The following is a 26,501-nucleotide window of genomic DNA, read 5'->3' as shown; positions in this document are numbered from 1 at the left end:
GTGTGGGAACTATATGAAAGGTGGATTTCGTTCAAAAACCTAATTTGTGTACTATCTAAGTAAAGCAGCGATGTGTTTCATGTTTCGTAATTGCTGGTATGTTTGCAGTTAGCACTTGGAAGGTAAATGTTGAAGTCTTTGAATCTTGTCCCATCTGTTTCATTAAAGTGTTCGGTTGGGGTGGTACATTTAAACAATATGGCCAAAGGCTTGTGGACACCTGACAATTGAACCTATAGTAGCAGGTTTGACATCCGGTTTCAAAACCATGGCCATTAATATAGAGTTGCCCCCTTCCCCAGTGGCTGGTTAATTTGGAGCTGGTTAATATGGAGCTGCCTCCCTTCCCCAGTGGCTGGTTAATATGGAGTTGCCCTCTTCCCCCAGTGGCTGGTTAATATGGAGTTGCCCTCTTCCCCCAGTGGCTGGTTAATATGGAGTTGCCCCCTTCCCCCAGTGGCTGGTTAATATGGAGTTGCCCCCTTCCCCCAGTGGCTGGTTAATATGGAGTTGCCCCCTTCCCCCAGTGGCTGGTTAATATGGAGTTGCCCCCTTCCCCCAGTGGCTGGTTAATATGGAGTTGCCCCCTCCTAAAAAAAAAAAATGCAGAAGGCTGATTGAGGTCAACCTCCGCTCCTATCAACATGTTAATTTGTGAGCAGCACACCTAATTGGCTAATGTTTTAGACTTGTATAAGGTAGATACCAAGTCAAATTCAGGCACTTGACCCGTGGCAATAAAAACTAATTGAACTTCATGATAATACAGAGATGCTTTTATTTGCGTCTTGTGAATCTATCTTGGGCTTTAAATTCCTCAACCGCGGTGGTTAAGTATAACTGAAGGTTTTCTCTGCTTGGAGATGCCTTCATCATGGCTGTAGAGTGATTATATCCAGACAACCGTGGGACAAGTGCTGGCATGGACTACGTATGGCTATAAATGGACCGCTGGCACTGGTTTTATGTTCTCAGCCTGTTTATTTCTCATGGTGCCAGTGAAAACTCTCAAACGCAAGTGCTGGAAAGTTTTGTGTTTCTGTCCTCGCTCTTCCAGTGGAAAGAAATGTAAAAAAAGAAGAAAACCATTCAGGAGGCTGCTGGCCTCCCCTTCCACCAGCCTGCCTGATGTGCCCACATGTGACAGGCTGTCCCCTGGTTCCGGAAACCGCATTTGATTTGGGCCAGACGGAGCGAGAAGAAGACTCTGCTTGCAGTAGAAGCATGCTCATTGACCCGGCTGTGCCAGCCTCACCGCGGGGATCCGGGGGCTTGCAGAGCGTGAAATGGCAGCGCCAAGGGTGTGCTTCGCTTGTTCTCGGATTCTGGCTCCAGAACAGCAGAAAGGGGAGCGAGCCCACGAGTTTTCCTGTATTTACAGTGCTGTGGTGGATGGGTGGAGGAAAAAGCCCCTTGGCTATGGCTGTCATCAGATGTGGTCTTCCTACTTGCCAGTCACATCCTGCTTTTTCTTTCTCTATAAAAATCACTTTCTTTCCAGACGGACTCTCCACCCCCCCCCAACTCCCCCCCTTTTTCTTCTCTCTTGGTATTTCTTTGTCATTTTTTCTTCAGCCTTCGCCCCTGGCACCGGCTGGCTAGCGGGTGTGAGCATGCATGGGGGAGATCTCTCGCAGCAGTGCACATCTGGAAGCGTTCTGTCCTCAGCTGCCAGGCGGAGGTGTCCAGCAAATCAGGAAAAACATTTTGCAGATCCTTTGGGTATCGGGGTTCATTTAGATTACATCTCTGCACGCTTTGTTTGTCTTCTGTCCTCCCTCTCGCTCTTCTTATTTTGCAGCTCCATTAGGTGTGTACAGATTTCTGCTTGTCTGCTTTTCTTCCAGTCCTTTGTGCCCATGCCTAGGGCCTCGTCTTTCGTCTCTGAACCGTACTCGGGCTGATCTTTAGCCTGTGTGCTGTGTGGGACGCTCTCATCTGGGCCCGGAGGGTGTGAGCAAAGAGTCTGGACCACACATGCTTCCTAACAGAGCCACACTGTATTTTTCCTCTGCTGAATGGAGCCATGGGGTCCTTTTGGACTTTTGAGACATTATAAAAATTTTCCCATAGTGGCCTTATAAATTCTTTAAATTAAAAGAACAGATTGAAATAGACATGTTGAAGCTTCATTTAAGTTTAGACGTGTGGTGGGGCTCACACTTGGGGCTGCAGCATGGCCAACCACACAATGAGTAGGATATACAGGGCAAAAAAATGTGTCCTACTTTCTCCTGGGTAGATGGCATTGCAGTAAGGTGGGTTGAGGCGTAATCGCAGTGGGCGGGTTATGGTAAGGCTAGGTGTCTACACTGAAGGAACTAAACATGGGGGCTATAAAAAAACACAAACTCAAACAAACGCAAAGGTCGCACAGCCCCTAGTGCCCAGATAGGATTTTGGCATTAAAGTGACTGACTAGAAAAGTCATCCTTTACATTTGCAGCCATTAGCGGGAAGGGGCCACCTTTACATTGGCATAAAGCAGGGGAAAGGAGGCCAGTTTCGTGTTGGCGGCCAGTGAAGAAATGGGGGGAGCACCTTTACCTTGACAGCTGGTGGGGAGGAGAGGCACCTTTTACGTTGGAGTTTGGGGTGGGTGAAGGGGTCACCTTTACATTGGTGGTCACTGGGGTGTGAAGGGTCCACTTTTATATTGCAGCCTGGTTGAGGAAAAAGGCCTAACGTTAGGTTGGTGGTGGCCTGGTTGGGGAAAAAGGCCTACTGTTGGGTTGGTGTTGGCCTGGTTGTAGGAAAAAGGCCTACCGTTGGGTTGGTGGTGGCCTGGTTGGAGGGAAAAGAGGCCTATCGTTGGGTTGGTGGTGGCCTGGTTGGGGGAAAAAGGCCTACCGTTGGGTTGGTGGTGGCCTGGTTGGGGGAAAAAGGTCTACCGTTGGGTTGGTGGTGGCCTGGTTGGAGGAAAAAAGGCCTACCGTTAGGTTGGTGGTGGCCTAGTTGAAAGAAGCGGCCACAGGGCAAAAAATTGAAAAGAAATCTTCTCAAAGTGAGAGAATTTCCCCTCTTACAGTCCCCATAGGAGGATGCAGCCTTGTTTTTGATGACTATCGCATTTTGGATTTCTCATCACTCTGTTTTAGTGACATTGGTCACCAGGACAAATGGGCTGACCTGTCCCAGCAGGAACACAAACCTTAATAAGACCTGACGAGTCCTAACCCCCTCCTACTCCATCCAAAACCTAAAGGAAACCTAGCTACCTCCTGAAGGAACTTTGGTTGAGGAGCTGCACTTTGAGATAGGACAATTAACTGGTAGCTGTCCCGTTTTGCATATCTTGGCTTTTGTAAGAGGACTTTTTTTTTTTTTTTTTTTCCTGCAATTTTTCTTTTCCAAATTCAAAGGCCTCCAGAATTTTGATTTTGCTAAAATGATTCTCATTGTCTCCAAAACGTGTCCCGTGTACTTGCTGTCCATGTGTTAAAAAAAAAAAAATGCATAGAGATCGTTATCTTTATCCCAAAGTAATTGGTTTTTATAAAACGCGGATGGCCCAATATGCACATCTGTTTCCCTCTGCTGCCTTGTTTTTAGAACCTTTTTCTACTCTTTGGAGTATGATGTGTAACGGCTCTTACCTTGACGGAATCCAAACCCTTATCTCCGCGTCCGTCCACTGGTACGCACAGCTGTGCTCAGCATCTGATAGAAGTGTAAGGCCCTGTGAAATGAAGGATCGGCTTAGAGCCGCCTTTGCGGTGTTTGCGCAGGAAGCCATGAAGATGGACAGTTTGCCTCTGTTTTTACTACTAGACCACATCGCTGGTAAAGTAACCATTCTATTTACTATCTAAATCAGAATCCACTCTGAACGTGATTGCAGCATGTTTCTGGACATCCAGTTTGGAGGAGTTTCTGTATTCTGTTCTTTCAAAGCTGAGAAACTTTTTTACCCTCGCAGCGGGTTCCTTTTTTGAAGCAGAGAAACCTTTTACCCTTGCAGTGGGCTCCTTTAGAAGCCAAGAAACCTTTTACCCTTGCAGTGGGCTCCTTTAGAAGCCGAGAAACCTTTTACCCTTGCAGTGGGCTCCTTAGAAGCCGAGAAACCTTTTACCTTTGCAGTGGGTTCCTTAGAAGCCGAGAAACCTTTTACCTTGCAGTGGGTTCCTTAGAAGCCGAGAAACCTTTTACCTTGCAGTGGGTTCCTTAGGAGCCGGGAAACCTTTACCCTTGCAGTGGGTTCCTTAGAAGCCGAGAAACCTTTACCCTTGCAGTGGGTTCCTTAGAAGCCGAGAAACCTTTACCCTTGCAGTGGGTTCCTTAGAAGCCGAGAAACCTTTACCCTTGCAGTGGGTTCCTTAGAAGCCTAGAAACCTTTACCCTTGCAGTGGGTTCCTTAGAAGCCTAGAAACATTTACCCTTGCAGTGGGCTCCTTAGAAGCCGAGAAACCTTTACCCTTGCAGTGGGCTCCTTAGAAGCCAAGAAACCTTTACCCTTGCAGTGGGCTCCTTAGAAGCCTAGAAACATTTTACCCTTGCAGTGGGTTCCTTAGAAGCCGAGAAACCTTTACCCTTGCAGTGGGCTCCTTAGAAGCCGAGAAACCTTTTACCCTTGCAGTGGGCTCCTTAGAAGCTGAGAAACCTTTACCATCGCAGTGAGTTCCTTTCTTTTGAAGCAGAGAAACCTTTTACCTTTGCAGTGGGTTCCTCTCCCCACTGCCAAGGGTTAAGTACTTGTTTTGCTTTGGGAATGTTGAATGGATGATATACTTGCCTAAAGCCTCGTACACACGCGTCGAAAATCGGCAGGGAATTTTTGTCCGACGATCTGCCGATTTTCGGCTTGTTAGTATGATGCTTCTGACAACTGACTCCGACTTTTCGGCTGAAAAAAATCTGGTGTGCAGGCTATAAAATTTTTGTCTGCCGTCTAAACACGGCCGATTTTCGTGCAAGCAGGACAGATTTCGAAAGGGAAAAATCTAATGAGCAAGTCTGGGCATGCTCAGAGAAGAGAGAACACAAAGAAAGCAAACCAACACATGACATCACTTCTGAAGTAGAATTTTGTTGGGCGAGAAAATTCGTGTGCAGTCAAGGCACATTCCATCCAACAAAACAGCACTCTGGACAAAAGACGGACGATCGGTCGGCCGATAATCGTTGCGTGTGTACTAGGCTTTACTCTTTACTCCACTCGAAGCCAACACATATAGGTTGTGGATGGGCTCTCCGCATCCTTATGTGCAATGCAGGACTGCTGGTCCTACATTGTACATGACATTCGAGAGCTGCAACCAGAGAGGCTTCAGGGAACTGGTCTTTTGGCAAAGAGGAAGACTGCATGAGTGAGGAACCGGGTAAGTATATTGGCCTCTTAATCATCCCCCTAGGCTTGACAAGCCGTTAACCCTTGCAGCGGGGGGGGGGTCCTTCAAGGGTAAAGGGTCTTGGTCAACTTCTAACTTTAAAGCTGAAGTCCATCCTACCACTGTGTATATGCCCACATGTGACTCTATAGTCACATGGGCTTCTCAGTTGTAATGGGGAGGAAATGCTCAGCATAGAAACTCACTGAAAACGGAGTATGTGCAGAGCTGCCACCGCAGCTGCAAAATCTTCAGCTGAATTGGGGACATGGACAGAAGGGGGAGATAGAGAGCAGCAGGGTCAATCAGACTACAGAAAACCTAATCTCATAATGACAAGTATGAAGAGCATGGAATACACCATTTTATTAATCATTTTTTATTATGGGGGTTTAACTTTGCTGCTTCCCATGCTAACTCAATGCCACGCCATTCCTAAGCTGCAGTTGACAGGGGGAAGCGACCTACTTGGGCGTGTCAAGCCATGGGTACCCCACAATGGTTGGCGGTTCCTCCATACTGTTCAGCATTTAGTGTAGGTCAGAGGGAGAAACCAAACACTGCAGGGAGACCCAGGAGACTAAAAAAAATGTATTTGTTAATGCATCTAGTGTAAAAATTTGAACTTGACCCCTTTTTTTTCTTTTTTCTCTCCTTTTTAATCCCTCATTAAGCAGAGCTCAGACTGAGAGGGGAAAGGCTGCACTAGGAGCCAATGCGATGTTCTGTATCAAAATATACTGGTGAGGAACATGCTGTTGGGATGAAAGATCAGAGTTATGGTCCTTCAGCTTGCCCCTGCTCCTTTACTTTCCAATCACAGGCTCGGGTGGTGGGTAGGTGACCTGGATGTCAGGCCACAAAGGCTGACTGTGACTGGCCTTCGATGTCCTGTATCAAAATATACTGGTGAGGAACATGCTGTTAGGCGGAAAGTTCTGTATCAAAATATACTGGTGAGGAACATGCTGTTAGGCGGAAAGTTCTGTATCAAAATATACTGGTGAGGAACATGCTGTTAGGCGGAAAGATCAGAGTTATGCTCCTTCAGCTTGCCCCTGCTCCTTTACTTTCCAATCACAGGCTTGGGGGGAGGGGGTGGGGAGGTGACATGGATGTCAGGCCACAATGGTTGTGTGACTGGCCTGCGAAGTTCTGTATCAAAATATACTGGTGAGGAACATGCTGCTAGGAAGAAAGATCGGAGTGACAGTGTTTTGGATTAGACCAATCGTCTGGTGAGTATCTGCCCCCTTCCTGATTTAGTCTATATAATCTGGTGCATGCACGAGAACCACACTGAAACGTGATCAGGTAAATGATACCTTATTGCTACTAGATACATGGGGTTAAATAGGCGAGTGGCTAGTGTCATGGGCAAGTACGTCATAAGCATAGAGTTATATAATTGGTCTTGTCCATGCAAGGTAAACTTTCCTCCAGGATCTAGGTGTCCTCATCTTGGGTGTAGTCTTGGATGGAGGTGCCATCTTATTTACATGAGCTTCACTTAATGGGAGGGGGAGCTGCTAGCGCCCATTTTGAGTAAGGAACAAAAAAGCATATTTACATGTACATAAATAGACATTGAAAAATAGACCTTTTTATCTTATCCATGGCAATGGTCCTTCAGCTTGCCCCTGCTCCACAGGCTCGGGGGGTGGGGAGGTGACCAGGATGTAAGTCCACAAAGGTTAACTGTGTGACTGGCCTGTGTAAATCTCGGGACTGGCAACTTCCCCCCTCTCACAGTCGTCTTCAACTGAGGATTAAGCCGCTTGGCATCTACCCCCCTTATTAAAGCTGAACTCCGTGCAAAGTTGTATAGTTTTCCAGCTTCATATACAACCAACTGCTATGAAAATGTTGCACCCTCGTATTTTGGGTTCTTTATGGTTTTCCAGCTGCTGTGTGCAGAATTGCTGCTATTCATAATGCCTCCAGCCATTCTCGTGTTGGGTGACCCCTTTTCCCCTCTCGCACTCTGCAGACCTCACATTGTGCGTTTCTGTGGAGGGAGACAAATAGCTCTCATTCCATGCGGGTTTCACTCTTCCATATTTGGGACTCTTGTTTAAACTACGTAGAGTAGAAACCTGCTATGTGTGTCCATCAAACCGGGAGCACAAGACTGGTAGGCTGTGGAAATGCCAGGCCTGACACTGAGATATGCCAACTGTATAAACAGATCTGGGCTCTGAGCTTCCTGTTTGGTTTTCTGCAAACCCTTATTAAAGTTCAGTGGTGCCAGCTTGATTAACTATTCAACTGAACGCCGGGACCTCTGAATGTCTATCTTTTATTCCAACGCTTAACAAGCATGTTCTCTGCATGAGGCTGTTTCTCAAGTTTGGATGACATTTTATCTATTTGAAGGCACTGTTGAGATGCATTTGTCCTAATGACAGCATCTTAGATAGAACTGTCTTCTACTCTCTTTATGCTTTAGAAACGTCTTAGAATTCCTAGAATTCCAAACTTTGCAGAAGTACACCACATAGCTGACTGTTTTTGGACACCCCTCTGCATGATGGAGTTCAGGTGTCCCCAGTGAAGAGTCCAGGTAATACTCCATCAAACAAAGACATTGCAGACAACTGTGGTCTTCCAACTTTGTAACAGTTTAGTGAAGACCCTTTTCTGTTCCAGCTCGACTGTCCCCAGTGTACAAACCAGCTATATAAAGACATGGGGTAACTAGTTTGCCGTGGAGCAACTCAAATGTCCTGCACAGAGCCCTGATCTCAACCCTACTAAACACCTTTGGGATGAATTGGAACCCTTTATGGTGAGCCAGGTCGTATCCGACCTCAGTACCTGACCTTGCAAATGGACACCAATTCCCACAGACACCCTCCAAAGTCTGGTGAAAAGTCTTCCCAGAAGAATGGAGGAGGATGTCCTAGTCACTAAGGGGCAGTTCCATATTGGCGGCCCTGCTGGAGGGGGGGCAGTTCCATATTGGCGGCCCTGCTGGAGGGTGGGAGGGCAGTTCCATATTGGCGGCCCTGCTGGAGGGTGGGAGGGCAGTTCCATATTGGCGGCCCTGCTGGAGGGTGGGAGGGCAGTTCCATATTGGCGGCCCTGCTGGAGGGTGGGAGGGCAGTTTCATATTGGCGGCCCTGCTGGAGGGTGGGAGGGCAGTTTCATATTGGCGGCCCTGCTGGAGGGTGGGAGGGCAGTTCCATATTGGCGGCCCTGCTGGAGGGAGGGGGGCAGTTCCATATTGGCGGCCCTGCTGGAGGGAGGGGGGCAGTTCCATATTGGCGGCCCTGCTGGAGGGAGGGGGGCAGTTCCATATTGGCAGCCGTGCTGGAGGGAGGGGGGGCAGTTCCATATTGGCGGCCGTGCTGGAGGGAGGGGGGCAGTTCCATATTGGGGGCCCTGCTGGAGGGAGGGGGGGGCAGTTCCATATTGGCGGCCCTGCTGGAGGGAGGCAGTTCCATATTGGCGGCCCTGCTGGAGGGAGGGAGGGCAGTTCCATATTGGCGGCCCTGCTGGAGGGAGGGGGGCAGTTCCATATTGGCGGCCCCGCTGGAGCTAGGGGGGCAGTTCCATATTGGCGATCCTGCTGGAGGGAGGGAGGCAGTTCCGTATTTTGGCGGCCCTGCTGGAGGGAGGGAGGCAGTTCCGTATTTTGGCTGCCCTGCTGGAGGGAGGGAGGCAGTTCCATATTGGCGGCCCTGCTGGAGGGAGGGAGGCAGTTCCATATTGGCGGCCCTGCTGGAGGGAGGGAGGCAGTACAACAAGTTAGTGATGGTCAGGTGTCCAAAAAACATCTGACCTATATAATGTAACGCCAGGATCTTTAATTTCCAAAACTACAAATCTGTAATTTATAGAGTTTTTTTAGACCATTTTTTTCTACTTTTGCTTCTAGAGTTTGAATTCCCAAAATGTGAGTCTGAATGAGTTTGTTTGATGGTCTTTTTAAAGCAAGTGGAGTGGTTTCCCCTTAAAATCCAAGCCTACACTTTTTAAATGACGCTTAGAGAGAAATGGCGTTCCAGTGGGTAACGGCCCCAGTTCATTCTTGCTGACGTGTTTCCTAATTGGCCCCCATCAGGTTCTGGCTTGTAGTACATAGGAATGCGTTTGGGCTGCACATGGGAGCGCTGGTCTATGAAATGAAAACAGAAGCATTTTGTGGGGGTCCTTTTTTTTTTTTTTTTGCTTATTTTGCTCTTGCCGCTAATAATCCCCCGTTCCACAGCCATACTGTTTTTTTGCCTCGAGCCTTCCGAGGATTTTTTCATTTTCTTTTCTTTCTCCAAACCCCATGATCCCCCTTCCCAGACTGGGAGAGAGGTTTAATTTCCTGTGTGGGGGGAATCCTGCAGAGATTGGGAGGAGACACTACCGTTAACCCTTGCTGGACTTAATTCTAACTGAGCTGCTGTCTGCTTTCAGTGCAACACCAGACAAAAAAAAAAATCTTGACCTTACAAGATGGCCAGATATGCCCAGCTGTCCCATTCACTGGTCATTGTGTTTTATTGCAATCGCATGTCTAGCATGGCAAAGTTACAATAGCCGTTCGTTTACTGCAGTACAAGCATAGCTCGGTCACTCGAAAGTGCACCCTACAATTGCTTGTCCTTGTAAATAAGCACTTACATTTCGAAAGAAAATAAAGAATACTCTGAGTGCAATATGGAGGGAACTACAAAGGAAAAATATATTTAATAATTTCCAGGAAGTACAAAATAAGCCGAGTGTGGCCAGGCAATGGGTAAAACCTAAAGTAATGTTGGACACGTCACTAGAGGGGTCACCAGCAGGAGGAAGGAGGTCCTGATTCCTCTATATAGATCTTTATATCACTAGAGGGGTCACCAGCAGGAGGAAGGGGGTCCTGATTCCTCTATATAGATCTTTATATCACTAGAGGGGTCACCAGCAGGAGGAAGGAGGTCCTGATTCCTCTATATAGATCTTTATATCACTAGAGGGGTCCCCAGCAGGAGGAAGGAGGTCCTGATTCCTCTATATAGATCTTTATATCCCTAGAGGGGTCACCAGCAGGAGGAAGGAGGTCCTGATTCCTCTATATAGATCTTTATATCACTAGAGGGGTCCCCAGCAGGAGGAAGGAGGTCCTGATTCCTCTATATAGATCTTTATATCACTAGAGGGGTCACCAGCAGGAGGAAGGAGGTCCTGATTCCTCTATATAGATCTTTATATCACTAGAGGGGTCACCAGCAGGAGGAAGGAGGTCCTGATTCCTCTATATAAATCTTTATATCACTAGAGGGGTCCCCAGCAGGAGGAAGGAGGTCCTGATTCCTCTATATAGATCTTTATATCACTAGAGGGGTCCCCAGCAGGAGGAAGGAGGTCCTGATTCCTCTATATAGATCTTTATATCATTAGAGGGGTCACCAGGAGGAAGGAGGTCCTGATTCCTCTATATAGATCTTTATATTACTAGAGGAATCACCAGCAGGAGGAAGGAGGTCCTGATTCCTCTATATAGATCGTTATATCACTAGAGGGATCACCAGCATGGAGGGTGGAGGTTCTGATTCCTCTATATAGATCTTTATATCACTAGAGGGGTCACCAGCAGGAGGGTGGAGGTTCTGATTCCTCTATATAGATCTTTATATCACTAGAGGGGTCACCAGCAGGAGGAAGGGGGTCCTGATTCCTCTATATAGATCTTTATATCACTAGAGGGGTCACCAGGAGAAGGAAGGAGGTCCTAATTCCTTTTATATAGATCTTTATCCCTAGAAGGGTCACCAGCAGGAGGATGGAGGTCCTAAATCTGCTTTATAGATCTTTATACCACTAAAGGTGTCACCAGTAGGGGGGAGGTCCTGATTCCTCTATGTAGATCTTTATCCCTAGAAGGGTCACCAGCAGAAAGGAGGTTCTGATTCCTCCATGTAGATCTTTATCCCTAGAAGCGTCGCCAGATGGAGGTTCTAAATCTGCTTTATAGATCTTTATACCACTAAAAGGGTCACCAGTAGGAGGGAGGTCCTGATTCCTCTATATAGATCTTTAGTTAGACCTAATTTAGAATATGGTGTCCAATTCTGGAGATCTCACTTATAGATATTGGTAAGATGGAAATCAAGACGACCAACAAAAACGGTGAATTTGGGAAAAAAAAAAAAAAACGGTGAAAGGTCGATTTTTTTAAAAAAAAAAAAGGGCTGACCAGATGGACCCAATAAAGAATGGAGTGCTGTAAATCTAACTGGAAATCTCTTCCCAAATTTGGACAGCATGGCTTATTTCTGTCGTTGGTCCTCAGCGTCTCTAGTGCATTGACTTTTCTCAGTTGGTGGTTGATGTTTGTGTAGTTGAATAAGGGTCTGTTTGTGTATTTTTTTTCTTTTTTGGGACATATAGTGTGGAGAGGTCTGGTCCAGACTATTTAAGGCACACATAAAAGGGGCACTTACTTGGAGCATGCTTGCTGTTACCAGGTGCATAGGACCCCCTGTTCATTTTGAGGCTTCACCAGCTGTTGGTGCGAGTTCTCAGTGGTGCATGTGTGGCCGAAGGGCCTTGTAACCACACCACTTGTGTGAGCGTATACTGTGCTCTCCAGTTGGACATCCAGTGAAGCGTTAAACCACCTTTCTAGAAAGGGATCTGCAGGAAGCCTGCTCCTTGTCTGTCATCCCAGAGTGAAAATACACAAGTTAATGGAACCGAAACAAATGGCTTTTTTTAACTCGCTGCTTCCAAACATTCCAAAATCCAGTCCAATTTTTTTTTTTTTGTATTTGGATATCTTGTCAGAGTTTAAAAATGCATCACGGCTTATTCAGAATAATTAATTTTCATGTTCAGATGTCATTTTGACATTTTGTGCTTCTGGTCATAAATATTCTCATGAACATAACATCCACGGCCAAAGATTTTCACATCATGGCAGTCCTTTTTTAAATGTAGGTTTTTGTCTGTGAATGGGGGAAAAACTGCACATGAAGAGGGTTGGGATTCCTATGTAGGTCCATTTACATCCCAGTATGGTGTGCTTCAAGGTACAAGGTGTTGCGCAATGAGGCTTGTTGCGTTAAGGAAACGTGTCAATGCACCTCAACGTTCGAAGAAATAGGTCCTAGAAAAACTAGAAAGGGAAGGAAACCCTCCCAAGCCTCCCATTAATACTCAAGTGTGAGCATTTTCAGGTGATCTTAGGCATGCTATCAGAGATTTTGAGCAATGTCCACTATGCTATTTTTTTCCCCAGGCCTTCTGATACTTGCACAGTTTTTGTAATCTGCATCACTGTGGTTGTAGAGGTTCTTGCAGTGGCACACACACTGTGGTTGTAGAGGTTCTTGCGGTGGCGCACACTGTGGTTGTAGAGGTTCTTGCGGTGGCATACACACTGTGGTTATAGAGGTTCTTGCAGTGGCGCACACTGTGGTTGTAGAGGTTCTTGCGGTGGCACACATGTGGTTATAGAGGTTCTTGCGGTGGCGCACACATTGTGGTTGTAGAGGGTCTTGCGGTGGCGCACACATTGTGGTTGTAGAGGGTCTTGCGGTGGCGCACACACTGTGGTTGTAGAGGTTCTTGCGGTGGCGCACACACTGTGGTTGTAGAGGTTCTTGCGGTGGCACACACACTGTGGTTGTAGAGGTTCTTGCGGTGGCACGCACACTGTGGTTGTAGAGGTTCTTGCGGTGGCACGCACACTGTGGTTGTAGAGGTTCTTGCGGTGGCACGCACACTGTGGTTGTAGAGGTTCTTGCGGTGGCACGCACACTGTGGTTGTAGAGGTTCTTGCGGTGGCACGCACACTGTGGTTGTAGAGGTTACTTGCGGTGGCACAGTGTGCAAGAACCTCTCCAACCACAGTGTGTGCCACCGCAAGAACCTCGCCAACCACAGTGTATGCCACCGCATCACTGTGTGGTTGTTGAGGTTTTTGCGGTGGTGCATCACTGTGTGGTTGGAGAGGTTCTTGCACACTGTGCCACTGCAAGAACCTCCAACCATAGTGTGTGCCACTGCAAGAACCTCTACAACCAAACACTGGGTTGTGGCGGCTCTTGCAGGGGGGCATCACTCACAAGGTGGATGAGTCTCCTCCATCTCCTCCATATGCAGCATCTCCTGAATCCTCCCAAGTTGCTTGGAGGAGGAGACTGGTTGTTGGGGCAAAATCTTTCAGAAAATTTGCTTATCGTGAATTAAGATTTATTGTCTGGGACCTCTGGTTGTTTTCCTTTGAACAATAAAGCTTCATTTTTGAAGGGCTTTACCACTGGCTTTTTTTCTTGGATGAGGAATATTGTGCTGGAGGAGAGGATTGGCCTTGGTTTCTGGTGGCCCCAAAATTGGAACCTGGAAATGCAGGGCAAGGGACCTGATGAAAAAGGTATCTAATGCACACAAAAAAAATCCAAACTGTCTAAAGGGGGCAGGGAGTCATGTAAATTTGTGGATGTTGTTGAAGGTCCTCTTAAAGCTTCACTGTTCTGGAGGCAACATGAAGCCTCTTCTGGGACATATTGCATGCCCGAAACAATAGAGCTTTACTATTGGAGGACTTTACCACCGGCTTCTTTTACTTAGCTGAGGAATATTCTAGTCTTGTATTCATATTCTTGTCTGGTGCCCCCAAACTGGGATGCTTGTCTAGACAAGCAAGCTGGAAGTGGGTTTGGATCTGTTAAAGGTATCTAATGCAAAATCTAATTAGGAATTTGGGGGGGGTGTAATCATATAAAAGTAATGGTCTCCATTACTTGTGAAGTGAATATCTCCTTAAAGCACATGTGTCAAACAGCTCCTCTGGTCCTCCTCTAGTCTAGGTACTTTCTGCTTTCCAGCAATGCCTCCAGCTTCTTCCCAGCAGCAGCGCAAGATAAGGGGGTGCACAATGATGTAAGGGAGGGTGGAGGACTCAACTTCTGATGGTGGGGTGGATCGATGGCTTATGTAAGAGTAGGGGATGCTCTGAACATCTAGTCTTATAGATACAACCTGCCCTTGGTGGGGAGGCTCTTGATGTATTTTGTAAGGATAGGGGATACTCTGGACATCTAGTCTTATAGATACAACCTGCCCTTGGTGGGGAGGCTCTTGATGTATTTTGTAAGGATAGGGGATACTCTGGACATCTAGTCTTATAGATACAACCTGCCCTTGGTGGGGAGGCTCTTGATGTATTTTGTAAGGATAGGGGATACTCTGGACATCTAGTCTTATAGATACAACCGGCCCTTTTTGAGGGCAATCATACTGATGCGGCCCTTGATTAAATTGAGTTTGACACTCAACGCGAAGCCTCGTCCAGGAACTTGGTGTGTTTGCCCAGGACGATAAGTGCCCATTCACACTGATCCAACTTGGACCGCGACTTGTCAGCCTGACAAGTCGCGGTCTGTCTCGTCCCATAGTGTAGTACAGGAACGGTTCTAATAGGACCGACACAAGTCGCTCAGACTTAGAAAAAAGTTCCTGTACTACTTTGGGGCGACCTCGGAGCGACTTGCATAGACATTCATTTTGTGAAGTCCGTGCAAGTCGTGCCGACGTCACGCTGCACGTGACTTCACAGGTCGCCCCGAAGTCGGATTCGACATAGTGTGAACGGGGTCTTAAGCTTCACTTTTTGGAGGATTTTTCTGCCATCTTCTTAGATGAGGAATATTGTGCTGGAGGAGAGGCTTGGCATTCCGGTCTAATCCAAAATCCATCATCCAATCATGGGTTCACAATTTATTTAAAGCCTTAAGGAACTGCACAACGAAGACCTGCTCCAACAATGGTACTTTGTTGGCTTGGCCCAGAGTTCTGCTGGGAATCCACGCAGGATGGGATCCACCACAGGATAAATCGGGATAAATAGCCGGCTTTATTGTCGGGGTGGCTTAGACGCTCGCTTTAATATATCGTTTGATGTGAGCGAGCGTGTTCTCCAGACTCTGTGCTCTTCCCAGGCCTGCAGGCACGGAGGGATGGTCCCATTCTGGAGAAAAATGATTTCTCCTTCCTCCTCCTAATCCAATGACAAGCCCCAACATCTGTACTGGAGTCTGTCAGATCATTGTAATTGCTGGTGGAGTCATTCGTCTTTCACTTTTGGCTGCGTTCTGTGATGAAGATTATCGTATCAAATGCAAGTCAGCTCAGTGTTAGAACAAAAAAAAAAAAGAAAAATGGCAGTGTTATTGAGACGCAACACGTGCTCGATGTAAACCCGACCTGAAGGGACGTCGAGTATTCTGTACACCGTGTGTTCGAAACAATCCTTGTTTAATTTTCAGTTTCATCCTTTTTGTTCCATCTCAGTGCTGCTGATCTCCTGCAGCCTTTTTGCAGCTACTCCAGTGATGGCTGCATGGCATTTTTCTATTTCCTGTAAGTGGACCATGCCTATATAATATGTACTGACACAGCCACCTGTAATCTCCTATATGAAGCCTATGTTATAGGGCATTGGTCATCAAACTGCGGCGGCTTGCTTTTTTTCCAGCCCTTGGGGTCCTATTTTATTCACTGACACTAATGAAGGGCCCTAAACCTCCCAATGACACCAGCGATGGGGCACTATTCCTCCCACTGACACCAATGATGGGGCACTATTCCTCCCACTGACACCAATGATGGGGCACTATTCCTCCCACTGACACCAACGATGGGGCACTATTTCTCCCAATGGCCACAGGGGATGGGGCGCTATTCCTCCCAATGGCCACAGGGGATGGGGCGCTATTCCTCCCAATGGCCACAGGGGATGGGGCGCTATTCCTCCCAATGGCCACAGGGGATGGGGCGCTATTCCTCCCAATGGCCACAGGGGATGGGGCGCTATTCCTCCCAATGGCCACAGGGGATGGGGCGCTATTCCTCCCAATGGCCACAGGGGATGGGGCGCTATTCCTCCCAATGGCCACAGGGGATGGGGCGCTATTCCTCCCAATGGCCACAGGGGATGGGGCGCTATTCCTCCCAATGGCCACAGGGGATGGGGCGCTATTCCTCCCAATGGCCACAGGGGATGGGGCGCTATTCCTCCCAATGGCCACAGGGGATGGGGCGCTATTCCTCCCAATGGCCACAGGGGATGGGGCGCTATTCCTCCCAATGGCCACAGGGGATGGGGCGCTATTCCTCCCAATGGCCACTGGGGATGGGGCGCTATTCCTCCCAATGGCCACTGGGGATGGGGCGCTATTCCTCCCAATGGCCACTGGGGATGGGGGCGTTATTCCTCCTACGGACGTTGGGACATTTTGTACTCCCAATGGCCAAAGTCCAGCCCCCCCTTAAGTCTGAAGGACAGTAAGCTGGCCCTTTTGTTTAGAAAGTTTATAGGGTGACAATACAGAAGTGCAATTGGGAGATGTGGACAGAGTTGTTAAGGGGCCTGAATAAGGATCTTCATGGAAGGGCCATTAGAGGTTATTTTAATGAAAGCTGCAGATTTAAAAAGAATGAGAGCCATTTTTTACCATGTTCAGCCTGCTATGTCGGCGTCTACTGTAAAATGTTGGCGGTTGGCGGTTGGATGGTTGGAGGGTTTTGGTTTTCTCCCAGCATGACGCTGGCGTTTTGTGCAATTTTGAGTTTTTCAAAGGCCGTGCATTTGCCTGGCATGCTGTAATGCAGCTCAGGAACTGGTTAGATCATTATATTTCCCCCCGGCCTTCCCTTCAGTCTTGCAGTTTAACCGGCTGCTCCCCTGGACTGAAATGGCTTCCTCGGATTTCGCTGCACACTGTGAGCTTCTCACAATGGGCATTAGAAGCTGCAAAAAGTCTCATTTCCTGGCTGGAGGACCCCTCTTCTCCCCAGCCTGGGTGTCCTGTCCCTGGCCCTCATTCACTGGATTTCAGTTCTGTCAATAATGGAGGCCTCAACATCACATATAGGCCTTACCTAGGGTGGTCTACATTGAAATATAGCCTACAATACAGAGTAAAGCAGAGTTCAGCTTTAAATGTTGTCACATTATTTCCTTCCGTTACTGTTTGCTTCATGTCCATTTTCTTTGTCTTCATTACAGCTACATCCAATGGGACGCTAGCAGGCCTGGAGAACCGAGAAGGAGGCGTGTGCCAGACGCGGTCCATGAAAATAATCATGAAGGTTGGGCAAGGTACGCGGTTTGTATGCAACCTTTTTAGTGTTTGCATTTTCTGTGTAGGAATGATTTTAATAGTCGTTCCCATTTTGATGTAAAGATCTGTCCTGGAACTGATATTACTGTCATAAAAATTCAAGGTCCTCTACTATTGAAGCCCCAACCATAAGTAATGTTAAGTAAGACGATTTCAAAAATTCAGACGAAAAAGTAAATCTTGGTTTGCCTTACACCCGGACCTCTGGGCGACCTCATCATTCCATCCTGGAAACATGGAGAAGCCTAAAAGTCCAGTGAAAAGGCCAAAATTCTTACCCCTTGCCTACAGAAAGTCGGGAACCTTGAATTTTTTTTGAAGGTTCACATGAGTGTGATGTCTATGGGCTGGTTGGAGGACACATTAAGGAGAACCATTATGTAACCACTAATGGGCAAAGTAACACTAAAGCTTTCCTCCCCTTCCTTGTGTCCCTCTGCCGAAGTAGTTTAGAGATATTCCCAACTATGATTGGGGGGGGGGGGGTTGCCCCTTACAAGCAACACTCCTTTCCTACCCACATTGCAGCGCTTTGTTGCTAAACCATCATTCCCCATGTCCAGGTGCTACCATACGAGAGATGCTTACAAAGTTCTGTGCTAACTGGACTTTTGGAAAGTTCGGGGTCCGCAGGTCTGGATGGTGGGGAATGTGAGTTTAGCATGCCTGTAAAGGTGTCTTTTAACAGTCCTAGTACAACCAGACTAAAACCCCTGTTACGAGAGGAAGCGATCCCTGCAGTCTCCAAATATTCTTCTTATGGCCAATGCTGAAGGAATTTTCTGCTCCCAACTTCCCACTTCGCTCATCGATGGAACGGGCAACTTTTCTGGCCAATAGGTAGTCACACAGACATGACTTCCCCATAGGCATGATGGGATTTCCAGTTTCACCACAACTGGAGTGTCAAGTTTGCCTACCCCTGTGTAGGTTCCTGCACTTCATACCGAAAGTCGGCAAACCGTAAACACTTCAGGAAGGCTCTTTCCCTGAATTGCCTGAGTGGTGGACTTAATGCTTGGGATCTCCCTCAAGTAATTGGTCTTGAAGGAAGCTTCGCAGAAGCTGTAAGAGCTCCCAGAGAAACTTGGCCTTTTCTCTTAACACGGGTTAGAAAAACCCCAGAGAGCGGAGAGGTCTTCCTCCTGAGTTGGGGGGGGGGGGGGGGAGGGAGGAAGGTCTTCCTCTCTCCCCGAGTCGGGGAGGGGGGGAGGTCTTCCTCTCTCCCCGAGTCGGGGAGGGGGGGAGGTCTTCCTCTCTCCCCGAGTCGGGGAGGGGGGGGAGGTCTTCCTCTCTCCCCGAGTCGGGGAGGGGGGGGAGGTCTTCCTCTCTCCCCGAGTCGGGGAGGGGGGGGAGGTCTTCCTCTCTCCCCGAGTCGGGGAGGGGGGGGAGGTCTTCCTCTCTCCCCGAGTCGGGGAGGGGGGGGAGGTCTTCCTCTCTCCCCGAGTCGGGGAGGGGGGGGAGGTCTTCCTCTCTCCCCGAGTCGGGGAGGGGGGGGAGGTCTTCCTCTCTCCCCGAGTCGGGGAGGGGGGGGAGGTCTTCCTCTCTCCCCGAGTCGGGGAGGGGGGGGAGGTCTTCCTCTCTCCCCGAGTCGGGGAGGGGGGGGAGGTCTTCCTCTCTCCCCGAGTAGGGGAGGGGGGGGAGGTCTTCCTCTCTCCCCGAGTCGGGGAGGGGGGGGAGGTCTTCCTCTCTCCCCGAGTCGGGGAGGGGGGGGAGGTCTTCCTCTCTCCCCGAGTCGGGGAGGTCCAGGAGAAACTTGGCCTTTTCTCTTCTCAACATGTTAGGAGAACCCCAGAGGGGGGAGGTGGAAAAGAGGGGCTGGGTTTCTAAAGTTGCAAAAGTTACCATCCATGTTCCAGGTAGATGGTGGTTGTCCGTGTTTTGATATTGAATTCTCTCTGATGTTTGTTTGTGATGAGCTAAAGTATTTTTCCTCTGTCTAGACCCCAACGCAGCATCACCAGATCACACCTCTACCAGCCGGCCTAGAGATGACAATACTGGAAAGCTGGCGACACCGGGCCCCTGGAATGATAAGGAGCTGGCAGGGGACCCTGGCAAGTCAGGTAAGACTAGCGTCAGCAGACAAACATCCATTGTCGACTACAATGTTCCCGTAAAGTGTATCCATTTTTGTTGGTATAAATATTGAAATGTAATGAAAATGAGAAGATTGCCTTTAAAAAATAAAATTTTTTGAATTTTTTTTTTTTTGGTCTTAGATACTGTGAATCAGTCCGATACGCCCTCTGGAGGAGGGGTCGACGGCTTCTTCAGCTCTAAGATCGCTGTGTTCGCCGCCATCGGGGCCGGATGCGTCATCTTCATCCTCATAATCATCTTCCTGATCGTCCTGCTCATCAAGATCCGCAAGCGGCACCGCAAGCACACGCAGCAGAGGGCAGCCGCTCTGTCGCTCAGCACGTTGGCCAGTCCCAAGTGCAGCGGGAACGCGGGCACCGAGCCCAGCGACATCATCATCCCGCTGCGGACTACAGAGAACAATTACTGCCCGCACTATGAGAAGGTCAGCGGGGACTACGGGCACCCGGTGTACATTGTTCAGGAAATGCCGCCTCAAAGCCCCGCGAACATTTACTACAAGGTCTGAGCAAAAGGAGGGACAGCGACTGCACCTTGCTCCCTGACCGGGGGGATGGTCAATCCGGCACCAGGAGCACAGGCCAAAGGTCACTCTGCATAAGGGACTCTGGGAGACGGAGCAATAAGACTACATTTTCCCTACGTTAGGTATTTTTTATATAGTTACCCCCTCCTTCCATTGTTCTGCTCCCTTTTATTGTCCAGGGGGAGGGCGGATCGGATCTGCTCCTGTCTGCACTTTGCACACCTGCGGCAGTTAACCCTTACTTGACCAAGGAGAGGCGGCATGGATTTCTGTCTACCGCAATGTGTCTTGGTGGGGGGGGAACTTGATCATGCAGGTAGTATAGATTGTGAATTTTGTTTTGGCAAGCTGGTGATCAGTACCACATATGAAGAGGGGTGGGAATGAGCTTGGCATCCTAGATCAAGACTTGGGTGGGTTCACTGGTTTCATGAGCACAGTATTGTGGTCTCAGGCTTGTGCTAAAGGTTTTAAAAATGGCGGGCCTACCTGGACTCTGACACGTTGGAACTAAACGACTTGAGTATCTTCCGGGTAGAGCGAAGGTCATCCTGCCCAGGTGAAACCCACCCTGAGCCATAGTGCGGGCAACGGCTTCAACCACTCATGCACCGGTGCACACCATGCATACTACCTGTGTACGCATATGCACTTAATTGCACACTCCTTCCATTAGGCTGTGTCTCACAATGTGCTGCCCATTGTTATATTGTTAAACTAAAGGTTCCTGGGCACCAGCTGCTGATTCTCACCATGATGTGCAGCCCATTGGTTATGATGATATGGAGGAAAAGGTGTCTGAGCACCAGCTGCTGGGTTTCACCATCTGCTGCCCATTGGATGTAATGTGATGGAGCTAAAGGTGTCTGGGCACCAGCTGCTGGGTCTCACCATCTGCTGCCCATTGGATGTAATGTGATGGAGCTAAAGGTGTCTGGGCACCAGCTGCTGGGTTTCACCATCTGCTGCCCATTGGATGTAATGTGATGGAGCTAAAGGTGTTTGGGCACCAGCTGCTGGGTCTCGCCATCTGCTGCCCATTGGATGTAACGTGATGGATCTAAAGGTGTCTGGGCACCAGCTGCTGGGTCTCACCACCTGCTGCCCATTGGATGTAATGTGATGGAGCTAAAGATGTCTGGGCACTAGCTGCTGGGTCTCACCATCTGTTGCCTATTGGATGTAATGTGATGGAGCTAAAGGTGTCTGGGCACCAGCTGCTGGGTCTCACCATATGCTGCCCATTGTCTGTAAGGTTATAAAAGTGTTTGGGCACCATTCGCTGCATGTTGTCACCTGCAGCCCATTGGATATAAGTCTATGGTGCTAAAGGTGTCGGGGCACCAGCCTTGGAGTCTCGCAGCCTACTGCCCATTAGTTGTAATGTGATGGAGCTTAAGGGGTCTGGGCACCAGCAGCTGTGTCATCACCTGCAACAGTGTGATGGAGCTAAAGGTGTCCGGGACCAGCCGTTGGGTCTCACCATCTGCTGCCCATTGGTTGTAGTGTGATGGAGCTAAAGATGTCTGGACACCAGCAGTTCTAAAATCAAGCAAAGTCCCCCTCAAGTTCTAAATTTGGGCGGTAGCTACACAGGACTCGGTTGTGACCCACAGTGTTACTCCTGACTCCTTGCTAGTTTTCTGTATCAAACATCTTTGAGTTCCTGATAGTGGTCAGCAGTGGATTTTAGGTGGTTTTCTAGGAATTTTCCCTTTGTAACTGTTCCAAAATTCTGTCTTTTGTGAAGCAAAGTATAATATGCAGCTGGGTACCCATTGAAGGTTGGCGTGACACCAGGTCTCTCATAATCCAGGCCTTGGCTCAGACCTTGGCTCCTGGTGTCCCTGACCACTGTCTATTCTAGCATTGCTAATGAAATTCCCCTTGGGTTCCTCAGAGTATTCATTGCGAAGGGATATAAGGAGCTGTGGTATAGGGCCATGAGGATAGGCTTCATTTGCTAGCAGCCACAAAGCTAGCCAACAGTTCTTGCTGTGTCTTGCCTAACACCAATTAAGTGCAGAATATTTTCTACATCTTTTGTTGTGCCCCTCTGCAGCACCGCCTTGGCATTTGCACCAACTTGTCTCATGGAGAAATCAGCAGTTCAGTCTTTGGATATTTAGGGGGCTATTCAGTACAACAAGGCAAAGAAGGATGAGATCCATAGTGCAGGAGTCCCTCGTTAATATGGCTGAAGCATTGACCACATGAGTCCCTACACTCTTCGTATCGCTATTGCCTGAGAACCTGCTGAGGGATTCCTCCACCATGGACTTCCTTGGTTGAGTCTTAGTGTGCCCGGCCTTTTGGAACCCTTTAGGCAGTGCCCGGCCTTTTGGAACCCTTTAGGCAGTGCCCGGCCTTTTGGAACCCTTTAGGCAGTGCCCGGCCTTTTGGAACCCTTTAGGCAGTGCCCGGCCTTTTGGAACCCTTTAGGCAGTTGGAGTTAAATGTACCCCTATGGGGTTTCCTTCAGCGTGTGCAGTCAAAATACTTAAGTGTCTGGGCAATAAATCTCTGCAATGCGTGCATGCTTCCCTATGTTTTATGCTTTAAAAATGCTGCAAGTGGAGAAAATATCTGTTGACCCTCCACAATTCCAGCGAGTTCTGAATTTCTGCTAGTAAGCCAACAACCCTTCCAGTGTGGACAGCCCTGGGCTTTCAGTGCAGCGTTGTCGGCTTACTACAGGAAGGTATGAGCTCACTAGTTAATGGAATGACAGGATTTTTTTCGGGATCGGGAAGTGCCGATCTAAGCAAGGGAAGAATCCAATCCCCCTGGTCTTCAGATAGGGGTGCCGGCATGTGAACTCATCCACCAGTGACCGGATCCTTGTGTTTGAATGCCGCAGTCCTGGCCAGTCTGGAGCATGTGTAGAAGGGCCTCAGGCAGCTCTATGCCACAAACTGACGCATTTCGCTTCTACGTCAAAGCTCTGGTGGGCGGGGCAGAACAAGTCAATGGGTGTGGTTTGTGGCATAGAGCTGTCTGAGGCCCTAATACACATGCTCTTCAAGCCGGGAGTGCGACGTTCTGTATTTAGCACATTTGGAAAGCAAAAAAAGGAAAATGTGCATGTACTGCAGAGATTTACTACTTTTTTTTCTGGCCCAGTCACACACTTCGAGTCGCTCAGTGCAGTCTAATGTGAAATTTCTGTGCATGTGGCTCCCACATGAAACCCTTTATGCAAATTACAAACCACCCGCACTAGTTCATCCCATAAATACACATTTATGCATCGAACGTTCACACCTTCGAGTCTGTGCCTTTTCTAGAGACGGGCCGATATAACCCCCAGGTTGTCCTGTGTTCCCCATTCCTACCACTGTCTGTAAAAACAGACATTCCTGTCTTTTCACAATGCCCCCCTCCACACCCCCCCCACGGATTTTCCTTTCTTGATATCGCCCACCACATTTAACCCATTTTACGTAAAATTCCTCATCAATAGGGCCCCTTGAAGACAGGCGAGGCATGGCACCCCTATCCCCTAGCTTGCTTTTATTTGTACTTGCTCTTTTCACGCTATTTTGGTTTTTGGAGTGCTACACCAGAGGCACATGCATATGCTTGTTCACTCCTCTGCACTTAGAGAACACACCCTGTTGTAAATCCTGTTGTGGAAGTGTTTCCTCTATGCTTGCCTGAGCACAGCCGCCGAGTCGGGACATGTGCTGCACATCTGACTTTTGCTCCATTTTCTGTTGTAATAGGAGATCATGAAGGGTTACGTAACTGACTGGCACTCTGCAATTGGCGCATTCAGGGTCGGAGACGTGGGCTATCTCGAGGTTGGGAGTTGACTACACATTGCAAGTTTGGAGGCATGCAATAAATAGTCCTTGACAGAGGACATGCATTGAGTATTGGGGTTACTGTAACCGCTCACCCCCAACTACACGTTGCAAGTTTTTTGTGGCACCAATGGCATTCTTTGATGGAGGACATGCATTGAGTATTGGGGTTTCTGCAACAGCTCACCCCCACTACACATTGCAAGTTGGATGGCATGTACAAAATACTCCTTTGATGGAGGACATGCATTGAGTATTGAGGTTGCCGTAATCGCTCACCCCCAACTACACGTTGCAAGTTTTGTGGCACCAATGGCCTACTTTGATGGAGAACATGCATTCAGTATTGGGGTTGTTGCAGCAGCTCACCCCCAACTACACATTGCAAGTTTGGCATGCAAAAAATACTCATGCGTTGAGTATTGGGGTTGCAGCAGCAGCTCACACCTGATTATATATTGCAAGCTTTTTGTGGAACTGATGGCTTGCAGAAAATTGACAAAGGAAATGCATTGAGTATTGGGGCTGCTGCAACAGCTCACACCCAACTACACGTCAAGGAGTATTTTTTGCATGCCTTCAAACTTGCAGTGCGTAGTCAGGGGTGCGCTCTTGCAGCAACCACACAATGGGTAGTCGTTTGAGCTCTTGCAGCAACCCCCAATACTCAATGCTTGCCCTCCTCCATCAAGAAGTATTTTTTGCATGCCATCAAACATGCAATGTGTAGTGGAGGGTTAGCTGTTTCCACAATCCCAATACCCAATGCATGTCCTCCACCAATTTGCAAATTTTTTGTTTGTGGCACAAATGACATGCAAACAATACTTTGATGGAGGACATGCATTGGGGTGGTGGAAAACGCTCACCCCCAGCTACACATTGCAAGTTTGATGGCATGCAACAAAATACTCCTTGGAGGACAGGCATTGGCATTGAGTATTGAGGTTGCTGTAAGGGCTCAACCCCAACTACACATCGAGGAGTATATTTTGCATGCCATTAAACTTGCAATGTGTAGTAGGGATGAGCTGTTGGAGCAACTCCCAACACTCAATGCATGCCCTGCATCTAGAAGTCTTTTTTGCATGCCATCAAACTTCGGGAGGACATGCATTGAGTGTTGGAGTTGCTCCAACAGCTCATCCCTGACTACACATTGCAAGTTTGATGGCATGCAAAAAATAGTCCTTGATGTGTAGTTGGGGTTGAGCCCTTGAAGCAACCTCAATACTCAATGCCTGTCCTCCACCAAGGAGTATTTTGTTGCATTATCTAACTTGCAATGTGTAGTGGGGTGGGTGAGCTGTTTCCACCACCCCAATACCCAATGCATGTCCTCCACCAAAGTATTTGCAAATTTTTGTTTGTGGCACCAATGGCATACCTTGATGGAGGACACGCATTGAGTATTGGGGTTGCTGCGACAGCTCACCCCTGACTACACATTGCATGCCATTGGTACCACTAAAATCTTGCTAAGATTAATCCTTGACAGAGGATATGCATTGAGAATTGGAGTTGCTCCCTGAGTATTGAGGTTTCTGCAACGGCTCACCCCCAACTACACAATGCCTGTCCTCCATGGAGTATTTTCTGCATGCCATCAAACTTGCAATGTGGGGTGGGTGAGCTGTTTCCACCACCCCAATACCCAATGCATGTCCTCCGCCAAAGTTTTTGCAAATTTTTGTTTGTGGCACCCATGGCATACCTTGATGGAGGACATGCATTGAGTATTGGGGTTGCTGCAACAGCTCACCCCTGACTACACATTGCAAGATTTTAAAAAAAAAATAATCCTTGACAGAGGATATGCATTGAGTATTGGCGTTGCTGCGGCAGCTCCCTCCCCTCCCCAACAACCTGCCTTGCTACCGGCACCGCCGGTGCCCCTTCCTATCCTTCCCTTGGGCAGCTCCCGTGCCCGGATTTTACATTCTATGCAGAGTTGGATCCGGTGTCCCCTCTTGTATGGAGGCAGATTAAGGGCTTGTGTGCTTTAAGGCAGCAGCTGTCTGTCTGCCGGAGATGGGGCTGCGAGACGTCTCATGTGACCAGGAAAAAAAAAGGCCTTAAAATAGAAATTAAAAAGCACCACACACTCGACCCCGCCACCTCACATCGAGCACTGTTTTTTTTTTTTTTTTTTTTTGTTTTTTTTGATGCTAGAGTTTTAATTTTTTGACCATAGGGGGCCTGCGCTTTTTTTTGTGTTTTATCCTAGAAGAGGCCAACCCATTTCTAAGCACATGATCCGAAGACGAAGAAGTCCCGTATCGGCACTCTTTATTTTAGCGCCTCTGTAAATATATGTATTATTCCATTGTACGCGGCAAACCCCGTTTTCATTATTCTCCTTTTTATAGGCCATTTCCTAGGACGGGAGCAGCCGGCATCCTAAATAATTCAAAACCTCGATGGGCAGAATCCTATCTGCCGTTGCCGAACCGGCTCGTCGTCGGGCGGCTGAATTTTATCTGCACAATTTTTTTTTATTCGGTTATTTTCCTCTTATTTTATACCTGAGCCCCTTCAATTCAGGCACCCGAACAACATTGTACATATTGTGAAAATACAAAAAAAGGTGAAATTTTTAAATAGCACCTTTTTTTTTTTTTTTCCCCCATTTTTC

At 48.2% G+C, this 26,501-nt stretch overlaps 1 protein-coding gene across 3 annotated transcripts in view; it reads left to right on the top strand.

Moving 5' to 3' along the window:
• Window positions 1-21,643, top strand: part of EFNB1 (ephrin B1) — a 100,574-nt gene extending 78,931 nt beyond the window's left edge. Inside the window, exons 3-6 of one of the 3 annotated variants that reach the window (XR_014225508.1) lie at window positions 17,317-17,409; window positions 19,375-19,497; window positions 19,654-20,990; window positions 21,516-21,643. Coding sequence is in view for 1 of the 3 variants with exons in the window: in XM_082263976.1 (XP_082120102.1) it covers window positions 17,317-17,409; window positions 19,375-19,497; window positions 19,654-20,042 (605 nt within the window). In the remaining 2 variants the exon portion in view is untranslated. Of the gene's footprint in view, window positions 1-17,316; window positions 17,410-19,374; window positions 19,498-19,653; window positions 21,414-21,515 lie in introns of those variants that run through there. The other 2 variants (XR_014225509.1, XM_082263976.1) reach the window with 2 other exon arrangements.
• The last annotated feature ends 4,858 nt before the right edge of the window (window positions 21,644-26,501 follow it).

This window comes from Pelophylax lessonae, assembly GCF_965119305.1.
Source record: "Pelophylax lessonae genome assembly, chromosome: 7".
Lineage (NCBI taxonomy): Eukaryota > Metazoa > Chordata > Amphibia > Anura > Ranidae > Pelophylax > Pelophylax lessonae.
The sequence above is the reverse complement of the archived record's forward strand: the minus strand, read 5'-3'. Positions and strand labels throughout refer to the sequence as shown.